Here is a 14,524-nt window from a genome sequence, read left to right as displayed (position 1 = left end):
AGTGACGCCACTATAATCCCTCATGGGATTTTCAAAGACACCTAAGCAGGGTACAAACCTAACTCCCGTTGACCATTCTAACAATGGAGTTAGGCACGTAACCTGTTTAGACATTTTGAAAGCTCCACTAGGCGCCTCGCTGCATTTTTAGGCACCTAAGGCCCTTTGTAAATCTGGCCCTCTGTTCCCAAGTGACACAGGAGGCACGTCCCGGGGACGTGTTCTGCTCCTAGGCTGCCTGCATGGCACATTCGCTCTGTGTGCCTGGAACTGATGCGCCCAGGCTCGCGAAGGAGGCATGGAGAGCCACGTGTGGGCAGTGGCCGAGCCTGGGGTGGATCTTACGGTCTGCGGGACACTGACACCCCTCGCCATTGGCACTAGCAGCCCTTGCCAGCTTTCTTTGCATCTGGCTCGTTCAGTCTCCGCCCCACAAGCCAACGGGGAGGAATTAGTGTAATTGCCCACTAATGAATGCAGGCGATGAGGAATGGGAATAGCTGCTCAAGCGAGGCTGCCACTGCACTCCCTGCGCGACCCCATCACTGGGCCCTTTTACTGAGAGCGAGAAATAACGAGGGCTCCAAACAGCCTGTGGGCCTTTCGCCTCTAGGGCGAGCAAGAGACAGGGTGCCTCGTGCATTGTGCAAGAGCGCTCTCTGCTGGCCGCCCACAGGGCGCCTGAGATGGGAGAGAATTCGGAACGGAACGGGAAGGACAGCTTAGCACCATGCAGGAACTGCCTTAGAGAGGGAAAGTGAGGGTCTCTTACAGTTTGTGTCAATGATGCCACTGTGGGCTTGGAGAGAGCTGGGGAGCACGGTGTCCACCGTGCAGATCCCCAGGATTTGTGTCACACCGCTCAGCAGAAGCAACACAGCCCTGATGTGTATCCCTACAAGCCCCACTGAAAGGGAACAGTCTGGCCTGAAAGCAGAGCTTTTGGTCCCCATACAGGATCTTTGGTCTGCACTGTGTCCGTCATGCAGATCTCTGCTGCCCTGAAGGTTTGATCTGAGATCTCTCTCTCTCTGGAGAAGAGTGCATCTGTAACACAGCATCTCTGATAGCCGTCCTCCCCCCTCCCACTCCCCCCCCCAAAAAACACCTTCCCTGGGGGGGATACTGTGCTGGTTGCTCTTCATTAGCATCAGACAATATTTCCTGCTGTGGAGTCCCCCTGCATGTGGAAGAAGGTGGGGGGAAGTCAGCCAGGTTTCACCCCTTCTTCTCTCTTTCAGGCCCTCCCATAATTTCGAGCACTCAGACGCAGCACGCCCTGCATGGGGAAAAGGGACAGATCAAGTGTTTCATCCGCAGCACCCCTCCGCCAGACAGAATCGTGAGTAGGCCCGTCCCTTTCTCCATACTGAATGGGCTTGTACAGCAGGAGAGAGGCTGCTGCCCCTCCCGTCGTAGCGCCTGGCCAGCCCTGTGCTAGATAACGAGGTTCGGCTTGTGGGCCACACTCTAATCCTGTGTGAATTCATTAAAGGAGAAGTCCTGGTGGCATTTAATCACCTTGGTAATAGGCAAACCGCTTCGGAGCCCCAGGCAGTGGTTCTGCACTTTTGACTGGCTTGGAAATTCACAAGGTTTTGCAAAGCCAGAAATGGAGCATGTTCTGTAACCAGGGGATGAAAAAGCCCTTGGCTGCTTATGGAAAAAAAGTTCTGGCGGAGACCTGCATCCCATACACTGGGAAACTGGGCTGCTGCTCCTTTGAGTATACTGTACCCAGGTTCAAGACCTGAGGAAGAGCTCCGTGTAGCTCCAGAGCTTGTCTCTCTCCTCAACAGGAGCTGATCCAATAAAAGAGATTCCCTCCCCCAGCTTAAAAAGAACAGGAGGACTTGTGGCACCTTAGAGACTAACAAATTTATTAGAGCATAAGCTTTCGTGGGCTACAGCCCACTTTGTCTCTCTAATACTAAACCCAGTGTTGTGAAAGGAAAACACCTTCCTCCAGCCTTTAAATCACAGCATCTGGGCACGGAACAGCCCAGCCTCCCTCACATGTACACGCCTTCAAACATGGAATAACTCGCACACCTGCACCCAAGCATGGAACAACCTAGCTGCATGCTTTCAGGCTATTCCTCAGAGCTGGTCAAAGGCGAGCAGCACAGTTGGAACCTCAAATGGCTGTTCGGTTCAACCACATCCTTGCAGTTTTCTGTGCAGGGCATTTGTGGCCATGGGTGGTGGTTGGGATGAAGGCTGTGCTTCACATAAACACCCATGGTCACATGTGCTCAAAGGAATTGATGCATGAACATAGAATAACAGAGTTGGAAGGGACCTCTGGGGGCCATCTAGTCCAACCCCCTGCCCAGAGCAGGACCAATCCCAATTAAATCATCCCAGCCAGGGCTTTGTCAAGCCTGACCTTAAACATCTGGAGGCAGAGACCAGGAATCAGAGCCAAGGGTCAGAGCCGGAGGCAGGGACCAGGAATCAGAGCCAAGGGTCAGAGCCGGAGGTAGGGACTAGGAATCAGAGCAGAGGCGGGAACAAGGAGGGGAGCAGGACTGGGCAGGCCAGGAGGAGCAAGGCTGGGAGCAAGGCAGGATCAGGGCTGGAGCAAGGCTAGGAAAAGGGTAAGCACAGGAGAGGTTGCAGATGCGGGCATGTCCACTGAGCAGCCAGTGATCAGTGGTTGCTGTTGGGTTTAAGAGCAGGCTGTCTGACTTGCTCAGACAATGAGGTGGTCCAGCTGCTGCGCTCATAGGCTGGAGACCGGGCCAGCGCTGCTGCCAGACCTCATTCCTGAAACCCCCCAGCAGCTGGCATTTGCTCACATAAACTGGTTGGCAGAAATCAGGATGGCGTCACATACGATTTGTGACCAAACAGTGTAAACTAGCCAGAGAAGGGAGGCTGGTGCAGTGGTGAGACAGCTAGAGTCACAAAGGGACTTTGCCCAGCTCCAGGATGGGGCTCATGGCTGAGAATGCCAAGTGGAGACAGGTGCTTGCTTCCAGCCTCTCATTCAGGCACCTAAGGTCCAGACCATGGAGTTAGGCACCTAAATGTCATTGTGAATCTGGACCCTAAGCCCCACCCTTTTCCTCTGCATTTCACTCCTGGTTGGCTCCGGCAGCTCCCCGCTCAGCGTGCTGGCTTCTGAGAATCCTTTTCTTAGACCCCTAACTTGCCCCCCAACACACGCACACCTCACAATGCATGGGGAGCCTGGCCATCTGACTCAGAGCTGACAGTTCCACTGGGCAGCAGGGTACCTAAATCCCTTTGTGAATCTAGCCTTTAGTCTCTCTGGGGCTCAGTTCCCCATCCACACAATGGGGATAATCATACAGCCCTGCTGCACAGGGGCGCTGTGCATGCTCCGATGCTGTAGTTCTGGGGGTCATCGAAGCACCGAGTGTAGCTAACTTACTTGCAGTGAACAGTTTGACCAGGTCTTTCATCGCATTCACACCCACCCCAGCACAGAATGCCTCCACAGCTCCTAAAGCAGCAGAATTCAGCTGCCACTGCAGCAATTGTAAAGATCTTGGCTGTGGGGCTCCATATTCCTCCCCGCTCGTTGAGCCCAGACAGAGAGACACAGGTTACAAGTCAGGAATATTTGCTAATATTCAGGGCCAGTGCTACAAACTGCACCTGGGATCAGAAAATCCAGCTCCCAGGGATCCTTCTGCCCCGGCCCAGGAAAGAGTCTGAAGGCTGGAGTGAGCTGGCAGCTGGGTTGATGATGCATGGAGCAGAATAGAATCCTGCCGTGTCCCCCCCATTGAACACGAATGCATTTTTACAGCATTTTAATCATTCCAGTCTCAAGCCAAGCTGTCTGTTCAGTTTCCCCAGCATAGCAAACACAGGGCCTGTTGTAATCCTCTATACCACTTACCCTTAGAACTGGACAAGAAGTGCCCGATCTGGGTATCTTGCTGATTGGCTTCTGAATTTGTGCCTCAGTTTGCACCTAGAAACAACTGCATCTGAAATTTAGTGGCTGCAGTTTAGCCACTGGCATGTCAACATCCAGAGTGGAATTTTCCAAAGCACCTAAGTGACTTAGGAGCACAGGTTCCTGTGTCTTTCAGTGGGACTCATGCTCCTAAATCTCATAAATGCTTTTGAAAGTCCCACCCCTAACTGACTCCCCTTGCACATTAGACATCCTCAGGCTACAGTCTGTGCCAACCGTTATGTAGGGGTGCACACCCCAGGCCAAGTTGAGGCCCTTCTAAAAGAATTAGGCCCTAAATGAACAAAACTAACCCCTCTTGTTGATTTGCAGGCCTGGTCCTGGAAGGAGAACGTGCTGGAGTCTGGGACTTCAGGGCGCTACACAGTGGAGACGGTCAGCACAGAGGAAGGCGTCATCTCGACACTGACCATCAGCAACATCGTCCGAGCTGATTTCCAGACCATTTACAACTGTACTGCCTGGAACAGCTTCGGCTCAGACACTGAGATCATCCGGCTGAAAGAACAAGGTGGGAGCCACAGACACGGTGCTTAGAAACCAGCAGCGGCTCCTGGGCGTTGGGAATTAGCAGCTGGCTGCTCCAGAAGACCAGGGAGGTGCTATGATATCCAGGAGACATGTCAAAGGGCAACTGGGATGTTTTTTAGGAAGACACTGGGAAGGCTTGTTGGATGGCCCTAGCTCCCAAAGCTTTATGTCTCTGGGAGATGGGAAACGCTCTGCAGAGCCGATGCCAGCTGCACAGTGTGACGGCTGGGAGGTGTCAGTAGCTTTTTGTGTGGCTCACTCGATCTGAGTAGTCTGTAAACGCCCTTGCCACTCATTGAAGTCAAGGGGTGTTGGCTCAGGGCTGAGCCCTCTCAAGTGAAGCAGAAGTAGAAGGGTAAAGGCCATTGGGAGTTAATTGACGTGTGCGCTGCTCAGAAGCCCCTGTTCCACCACACACCGCAGTGCTGTTGCTGAGGACTGGAGGAGGCTACATGCTCCAGGGACCGTCCACATAAAAGAGGGCCCAAAGCACAAATTTGTTGCGGTGGCAGAGCTTGCTAATGAAACCTGGTCAGCAATTCTCACTGATTCCACGCGATGCAAGCTGACAGCATCTCGTTGCTCTGCAAAGCAGGACACAGACCCAAGTGGGCCAGCCTGGTGTTCGAAGCTTCAAGCAGAGTGCCCATCGGAGATGCAAGTTTTGGGAGGGCTGGACAGATGGAACCCATGGCAGCCAGAGTGGGAGGGAAGGGCAGCTCCTAGAAAGGGTTAAGCAGCTCTCTGAATAATTCTGGGGCAGTTTGGGGGCTTCCACGCTGGGGGCTCTGCCTTTGTAGAGAATGTTTTGCTCCTGGAGGGACTCCAGTTCTAGCCTATGTTATTAAATGCCCAGGCCGGCAGGTGGATTGTTCTCATTAAGCTCTGATTTATATGGGCAAGGCTGCCATTCAGATTAAATCAGAGCTAAATGAACCCCTCAAAATTGGCCTCGCACTTCTTCCAATGCAAACAGACCGTGTTTTTTCCGATCGTCTGCCAATCAGAGCCTGTGCATGGCAATGAGGTGAGTTCCTAGAGGACAGAACAACAAACTGGGTCCCAGTGGGCAGCTCTGCAGGGCAATGGGTCTGGGTCCCAGCCCGTGCCACTGCATGGAGTGGAGCTGGACACCAGTGGGTGTGGGCAACCATGCAGGACGCTTTAGTTGGGTCCTGCAAGGGCACTGTTGACTCTGCTGGAGATGGAGAAGGGGCCTAGCAGGTGACATGGCAGTGGAGTTAGATCCCTGCCCAGGGGAGTGATTCCCAGTGGTTGAACCTATAGGAAAGCAGAACTGAATCCTAGTGGTTGTCCCTGCTGTACAACGATGCCGAATCCATGAGGTGGGGTCTCTACACCACTCTGAAGTCATATCCCAGCAATCTGCAGTGTAGTGCCAGACGGTAGCTCCCGGTCCCCATGCAGTGGAACCTCAGACTAGGGTGGTAGAGAATATCTGTTTCAGGGGAACGTCCATGCACCATTGCATCGTCCAGCAGCAAAGAGCCTGCCTGCTCAGAGATACTGACGTGTGCACTTGGGCTTGGCAAGGCTGTAGACGCTTGCTTTATTTTCAAACAGGTACGGAAATGAAATCAGGAGCTGGTATGGAAGCAGGTATGGAATCATGAGCTGAAGGTGAATATGTGACTTGCCCCCAGCTGCATTTTCACACCTTAGCATTCAGCAGCCTCCTTCTAGCTTTACCTTTCCTGAGACAGACAGCGGGAGGGCAGGAAGAGATCTCTCAAAGGCTCTGAGAGACGGCATGCACCAGTGGACAGGAGCCCTGGATTCTAATCCCAGCTCTGCATGTGACCTCTTGGTGCCTCGGTTTCCCCATCTGTTAATACTTAGACCCTTTTGTAAAGTGCTGGAGTTTACAGACTAGATGCTCTGTACAAATGCTAAGTATTATTATGGGGAAACACACAGACAAACCAGTGAATTTCAAGAGGGGCAATGAACTTCCAGCCATCTTTCCCTACCTTAGTGGGAGGGAGTTAGCCACTGTCAGCATTAGGTGGGACAGGAATGGACCTGAAACGGGGCAGACAGTTGCAGGATGCATTGCCTTTGTCACAAACTGTTGTTAGCTGTATTTCTCATCTCCCTGAACTACAGCACCCTCCATGAAGCCTGGATTAGGCTTCCCAGGGGACTGGAGCTGATGAGTCAGCAAATTGCAGCACTGGGCTCTTTGTCAGCTCTGTTCACTGTTATTCTGGCCCACCCATTACCATCCCTGGTCACCTGACCATCTCATTGTGCCTTTCCATTGTAAGTGACTGTGTCTTCCATCCCAGGAGAGCCCCTGGCGTTATCTCTGCCAGGAGCCAGCTTTTCCAATTCCCTGTGTCATGCTCCATCCGCTGCTGGCCGCATCACTCGTCCAGGACCAAACCCTATCATTAAGAGTCCCTCACTTGCCTCTGGATCTCATTCCCTGCTCCCTTGATGATGAACTAGCAGGCATTGACAGTGTCTCCAGGCTCCCATCTCTCCACTCACCTGGCGTTGCTTGTTTCTCTAAGAGGAACAAGTAATTGCCGAAGCTCTGTGATGTCTGCTCTTCACGATGAGTTTTCGTCGTCTGCTTGAGCTTTGCCTAGCACAAGATTTCCCATTCAGGTTGCTCAAAGAAGTGGGTGACCAAACCTCTCTTCTAATTCTCCCTGGATGTCCATGGCTCACCCCTTACCCTCTCATCTTTCTAATCAGTTGACCTTCCTGTGCATTGTGGCTTATATCAACCCACTCACAAGCTCTAATGGACGCCGTCCATCTAAGCGAAGGCACAAGCCTTCTCAGTGAAGGTACAACGAAGGACACGGTGTATGCAGTAGAACATGGCGAGATGCGTCTGTGGTATTAGAAGGATCCATTCAAGGGTGGCTTGGTGCATTGTTCCAGAGACTGGCTTTAGGGCGACAAGTTTGTAATAACTCTTAAGAGTTTGCTCAAATTTGAAACCTCATTTGGTAAAACTGCTGCACGCAGAATGCAAGGGTGCCCGTTGGATATTGGGGATAGCGAAGTGCAGGCTGCATGCACAGCAGATCTGGTGAGGGATAGGTGACTGGGCTAATAGGTTATTTCTGCACTGGCAGAGTTGTCTGGAAGCAGAATGCTAGAGAAGTGGCGAAAGAGAGGGTGAAGGCTCCAGCAGCCATATTTAGGGACTCACTGTAAAGAAGGAAGCAGGGCTTTGGGAATTGAGTGTAGGGCATATGAGGAAGGCTCACAGATGCTACCTGCCCATTAAGCTGGCTTCAGCAGCTTAAAGTAGCCATCTCCGATTCTACACAGGAGGCACGGAGGGTATAGAGCGCCACCGGCGGCTCTGTTGGGAGCCATCTGGAGCCCTTGACACAGCAAGTTACCCAGAAGGAACAGTGTCTAGCAAAGTGATGAGATTTGCAGACACTGTGACTGTCCAGCAAGGGGCATGTTAGCGATGCCAAAGGTAAACTAGGGTTAAGAGGAGCGCTCCTCTCCAATATGCTTGCAATACAGTTTGGAAGGCTAGAAGTCTGGGAGTAAATCTGACTGATCCAAGTCAAGGTAGGGATCTGCTGTAGATGGGGACAAGCTGGGTATAATGTTCTCTGGGGCAGGTCCCTCTCAGCATTCTTGGACAGGATGTTAGAACAACCAGCAGGGAAGTTGTACACCAAATTTTGATGCATACTAGGATCTGATATTAGGGGATGTTCTCTCCTGGCAAAGAGTGTCATGGCCTTCTCTTGTGGCTGATCCACAAGAGGATGACAGCCTACTACTGCTACTGACAAATGGAGCTTTACTGCTTTAGCTCGAGTGGTAGAGGACTGTGCTTTGATGCTGAAGGGTCCTGGTTCAACCTGTAACGCTGACACCTGTAATGGGATGGTTACATTCAGTGACTTCAGCTGCAAGCATTGAGCCCAGCTGGACACATTCAGTAAAGTTGCTAGTCCTTGACCTTAACACTGTATTCATTCAAAGCCCTCAGAGATGATCTCAGATACAATTTTGTGGTGTAGAGCTGGCTGCAAATGTTTGCAAACATCCATTCAAATAGTGACTGTAAACATGCACCCATGGATGGGCCTCGCCACCCCTTTGTAGTCCTTTCCATGAGCTTTGAGAAAGGTTTTATAGGCAAAAATATTTGCCAGAAGTGTCCTGGGGGCTCATGTGAATATGCATCTGCACAAGGAGTGTTGCTGGCAATGTTCACACAGTCATTGGGGAAGCTCTTTGCAGGTTTGGCAGTCATCCAGGCAGGGAGCAGCAACAGTACCATGTAAATGAAGTGGCCAGTCACGTGGCATGAATAGCAAATTACATATACACGAATCAACACTCAGCAGACACCTTGCGAGCAAGCCAGGGGCTGAAATGCATTGTCATAAACCATGCACTGACTCATTTCAAACAACCACCTAAATAACAAAGATTAAATCTGTCTGCGGATAATCCACAAACAGAAGAAACAGGCTAAATCCACCCAGTAAATTGCTTGTCCAGCCCTACTGAGGGCAAAAGAAAACAGGGGAATACACCTGTGATAGCTGGTGTATGCTCTAAAACACTGAATGAGCTAAGGACCCTTGAAGTAGCCACAACTAGTTGTCCTTAAAAATGTAGATGGGATCAGTAACTGCTAGGTTTTTTCTCATGGGCATTTCTATAACAGTTATTGCCCTGCCACCTTATCACTCAAAGACACGCTGGAGCAATCTATAGAAACCAGTGTCCATGGTGAATAGTGCGTGTCTCTCCCCTAATCCCTTGGCTGCCCTGAATGTCCTCTTGTATTATGCACCCCCATGGCCCTGCCAGGGCCAGCCTAGACTAGAAGTTGGAGGGAACTATCCGCCCTCATGTGGTCTGAGAACTACAACAAATGCCTGCGGCAGCCAGTAAACACAAGTATACATCAGTGAGACAGGACAACCCCGCCTGGACATCTCCTTCTGCCCTCTTTACTTCTACAGGGAGGAGAGTGAAATATACAAAGGTGTCCAAGGATTCGGAACAGATGGAGGCTTGACCTTGATCCACTCGTAGACTAGTAGTAACTGCATGGGCCACTGGAAAGATCATTTCCCTGCTAAACTTGCAATAAGGTCTCGGCTTTGACCTTTGACCCAGATCAGTCAGAGGAGAACCCCTCCGACACTCTTAGTGGATGCTTGCTCTTGCCCTAAGTCACTTCCCTTGGGTTTCCAGGAAGGTCTGTTGTTTGATCTCATGTCCTCACTGTGTATATCGATTTTTACATCAAGATTGGATGTTTTCCTACAAGATCTGCTCTAGTTCAAACAGGAATTAATTCAGGGAAGACCTCTGGCCTCTGTTACACAGGAGGTCAGACTAGGTGATCACAGTGGTCCATTCTGGTTTTATAATCTATGGATCTGTGTCCCCCAGTATTAACAATCTCCATTTGCACAGACGAGTGAAGCATGGGGACATTTTTTTTTCTCTAGACTTCCTAGAAAAGTGTTCATTTACAAGGCAGACCCACATGAGCAGAACCAATTTGCATCTAGAAAGTAACTTATTTTCACTGACTAATCCCTCCGCTTCTTGAGAAGGGAGGGCTTTGAGACTTAGCTTCCACTCTATGCCGGCACCAGAAGTTCAAGATGAACTAGGGATGGGCAAAGATCTTTTTGCCTAACTCTGAGCCCACTTGAATGCCGTGGGTTTGAAAGTTCAGCCTGAACTTGGGTTAGTGGCACTGGGGCCATGGTATTGGGTATTGATCCCTTTGGATGAGACTGAGGGCAGGTCTACCCTTAAAGTGCTGCAGTGCTTTAGTGAAGACACTATGCTGAGGGGAGAGCGTCTCCCATTGGCTTAGCTAATCCACCTGCATGAGAAGGGCTGTCTACCTGGGGTATTAAGGTCAGGATAACTGTCACTAAGGGGTGTGGATTTTTCACAACCCTGAGCAACATAATTATACCAAAGTCATACCATAGTGTAGATCTGGCCTGAGCAAAGGAGTAGAGAGGAAAAGAGACAGATCCTCATGATGTCAATGGATTGCACACACGTTGTGATGGCACCATAGCCCAGGACAGAGTAAATAGGCCAATAGAATGTGTCTGCATGAGAAAGTGGCACTAACTGGACTTCAGGTGTGTATTGAAACCGATTTAGCTTGCAGTTATTTAAACCAGCGTCATGCAAACTACTAGGTGGACACTAATTTGGGTTTAAAAGTGGCGTGTATTGATTTAGATTAAGTCTATTGCAAATCGGTTTTATCCAAACCAAAATAAATTATTCCTAAACCGAACTCAGAGGGGAGGAGGTGTGCACAGTTTAGATTGTCTTCACTACAAATTCAGCTCGGTCTGAACTACAGATTTTTCCCCTTGCCATGCTCCCCATTCATACAGCCCCACGCCTCTATCATTGCCCCATGAGGAAGCTGCGCTGAGCTTCAGAGCAGAGCCCAAGGTTGCTGATAACATGTATTGCGGTGGAGACACGCAGCCATGAGCAGCCCTAAAAATTGAGACACGATGGTCCACCACTCCCATCCCATAAACTCCTGGTTGGAAGTGGAGTATCAATCTGGCCCTGCTAAGCTTCGTGCTTGCAGTTTCTCCAGGTTCCCCCCATCTCCTGTATTTGAGACAGTAGAACAGCGTGGTGGTGCATTTACAGATGGGGCTACCCTGGGTCAATTTACCATGTTACTGTTTACCCCATGCAACTCTCTCATGTCACCACCATAAGCTTGGGGAGATTTGACCAGTCCTCAAACAGAGCACAGCCCTCCCCTTAGCTACAGCTTGACTCACTTCTGGAGGCAATGAGAGCGCTAGGTTTAGATTAGAGGAAAAGGTGTTTTGTGAGCCCAGGCCACATTCTCCAAACCCAAACGGCACCTGCGAGTGTCTCAAACCCTCAACCTCGACGCAGCAGCTGATTTATGCAGGGAGCACTAAGAATTTCCAGTGGGTGATCGTCACTGTGCTCCTGTAATAACGGCAGACAGCGGTGACTGGGGAAAGCCCCCAGGAGGGCACACACAAAAGAGTCAAGGTGCAGCGAGAAGGAATTGTTCCCGGTGGCACTGTGGCATTTCATATATTCATTCTCTCTCCGTGATTCCAGATCAAATTGGCTCATTTGCCAAGTCGAAGGGCCTTGTTTCCCTAACCGCTCCTCACATCAGCAGCAAGGAAAACTAACCCCACAGCTGGAGCGGAGCTGAGCATTCGGCTGGTGATGCCCGAGGCAGAAGAGAACCCAGCTCACTGCCCCGTAGCTGAATCGGCTCCTGTGCAGTTAACAAATGTAACCATCTCTGTGCTAGTAAAGGCAGCTGGGAGCAGCTACAGAGTAGAAAGGGTCAGTCTTAAAGTCACCTGGATCCCAAGGGGCCCCATCGATCCTCCCAGGCCAGCCAATAGGGAGGAAGGATGGCCCAGCGGTTAAGTTGCTAAGCTAGGATGAATAGACCTGGCTTCAAGACCCTGCTCGGCCACAGGCTTATTATCTCCTTGGGCAAGTTCCGTAGTTTCTCTGAGCATCAGCACCCCGTCTGTACAATGGGGTGAAGTACAGTAGCTCAGCTACCACAGAAGTGGGGGGGCTCTGTAAATCGCTAATAGAACAGGGAATCCTGGGAACCAGCCTTCCGGCTTTCACAAGCTTCTTACAGTGGATGCGTAAGTGGCAGTCACAACGCCCTGTAAACATGGCCCTGCTTTGCCCTCTGTCACCAGGCTGTGGTGCCTGCTGTTGGCTATTGCACAACATTGAGACCCTCAGGGCTCCAGCTGGGGTTTTGAATGCCTGTCTCAAATCCTCAGCATTTGGTGAGGGCACCGGTCGGATCTGGGGTTCATTTGCAAACATTGGACCCAGATCCCCCCTAGGTTTGCGAGGGGCATACATAAGAACATAAGAATGGCCATACTGGGTCAGACTAAAGATTCTTCTAGCCTAGTATCCTGTCTTCCGACAGTGGCCAATGCCAGGTGCCCCAGAGGGAATGAACAGAACAGGGAATCATCAAGTGATCCATCCCCTGTCACCCATTCCCAGCTTCTGGCAAACAGAGGCTAGGGACACCTTCCCTGCCCATCCTGGCTAATAGCCATTGATGGACCTATCCTCCATGAATGTATCTAGTTCTTTTTTGAACCCTGTTATAGTCTTTGCCAGAGGACGTTGTGAAGACCAAGAGTTTCACAGGTTGACTGTGCGGTGTGTGAAGAAGTACTTCCTTTTGTTTGTTTTAAACCTGCTGCCTATTAACTTCATTTGGTGACCCCTAGTTCTTGTGTTATGAGAAGGAGAAAATAACACTTCCTTATTTACTTTCTCCACACCAGTCATAATTTTTAGACCTCTATCATATCCCCCCTTAGTTGTCTCTTGTCCAAGCTGAAAAGTCCTAGTCTTATTAATCTCGCCTCATATGGAAGCTGTTCCATACCCCTAATCATTTCTGTTGCCCTTTTCTGAACCTTTTCCAGTTCCAATATATCTTTTTTGAGATGGGGTGACCACATCTGCAAGCAGTATTCAAGATGTGGGCATACCATGGATTTACAGAGAGGCAATGTGATATTTTCTGTCTTATTATCTATCCCTTTCCTAATGATTCCCAACATTCTGTTTGCCTTTTTGACTGCCGCTGCACATTGAGTGGATGTTTTCAGGGAACTATCCACAGTGACTCCAAGATATCTTTCTTGGGTGGTAACAGCTAATTTAGACTCCATCATTTTATATGTATATTTGGGATTATGTTTTCCAGTGGGCATTACTTTTCATTTATCAACATTGAATTTAATCTGCCGTTTTATGAGATCCTTTTGTAGCTCTTTGCAGTCTGCTTTGGACTTAACTATCTTGAGTAATTTTGTATCATCTGCAAATTTTGCCACCTCACTGTTTACCTCTTTTTCCAGATAATTTATGAATATGTTGAATAGGACTGGCCCAGTACAGACCCCTGGCGGGACCCACTATTTACCTCTCTCCGTTCTGAAAACTGACCATTTATTCCTGCCCTTTGTTTCCTATCTTTTAACCAGTTACCAATCCATGAGAGCACCTTCCCTCTTATCCCAGGACAGCTTACTTTATTTAAGAGCCTTTGGTGAGGGACCTTGGCAAAGGCTTTCTGAAAATCTAAGTACACTGTATCCGCTGGATTCCCCGTTGTCCACATGCTTGTTGACCCTCTCAAAGAATTCTAGTAGATTGGTGAGGCGTGATTTCCTTTTACAAAAACCAGATTGACTCTTCCCCAACAAATTATGTTCATCTATATGTCTGACAATTCTGTTCTTTACTATAGTTTCAACCAATTTGCCCGGTACTGAAGTCAGGCTTACTGGCCTGTAATTGCTGGGATCACTTCTGGAGCCCTTTTTAAAAATTGGCATCACATTAGCTATCCTCCAGTCATTTGGTACAGAAGCTGATTTAAATGATAGGTTACAGACTACAGTTAGCAATTCTGCAATTTCACATTTGAATTACTTCAGAACTCTTGGGTGAATACCATCTGGTCCTGGTAACTTATTACTATTTAGTTTATTAATTTGTTCCAAAACCACCTCTAATGACACCTCAATCTGGGACAGTTCCTCAGATTTATCATCTAAAAAGAATGGCTCAGGTTTGGGAATCCCTCTCACATCCTCAGCCATGAAGACCAATGCAAAGAATTCATTTAGTTTCTCCGCAATGGCCTTATAATCCTTGAGTGCTTCTTTAGCGTCTCAATCGTCCAATGCCCCCACTAGTTGTTTAGCAGGCTTCTTGCTTCTGATGTACTTAAAAACAAATTTGCTATTACTTTTTGAGTCTTTGGCTAGCTGTTCTTCACATTCTTTTTTGGCCTTCCTAATTATATTTTTACACTTCATTTGCCAGAGTTTATCCTCCTTTCTATTTACCTCGTTGGGATTTAACTTCCACTTTTTAAAAGATGCCTTTTTGCCTGTCACTGCTTCTTTTACTTTGTTGATTAGCCACGGTGGCACATTTTTGGTTCTCTTAGTATGT

General features: G+C 49.4%; 1 protein-coding gene across 3 annotated transcripts in view; it reads left to right on the top strand.

The window, feature by feature from the left end:
• KIRREL3 (kirre like nephrin family adhesion molecule 3) overlaps window positions 1-14,524 on the top strand; it is a 738,745-nt gene that overhangs the window by 679,211 nt on the left and 45,010 nt on the right. For 2 of the 3 annotated variants that reach the window (XM_074936864.1, XM_074936866.1), the window contains exons 11-13: window positions 1,242-1,342; window positions 4,268-4,466; window positions 6,071-6,106. In XM_074936864.1, coding sequence (XP_074792965.1) covers window positions 1,242-1,342; window positions 4,268-4,466; window positions 6,071-6,106 — 336 coding nt within the window. The remainder of the gene's footprint in view (window positions 1-1,241; window positions 1,343-4,267; window positions 4,467-6,070; window positions 6,107-14,524) is intronic. The other variant, XM_074936865.1, reaches the window with a different exon arrangement.

Source organism: Natator depressus, chromosome 22 (assembly GCF_965152275.1).
Source record: "Natator depressus isolate rNatDep1 chromosome 22, rNatDep2.hap1, whole genome shotgun sequence".
Taxonomy (NCBI): Eukaryota; Metazoa; Chordata; order Testudines; family Cheloniidae; genus Natator; species Natator depressus.
This window is presented reverse-complemented; position numbering and strand designations above follow the sequence as displayed.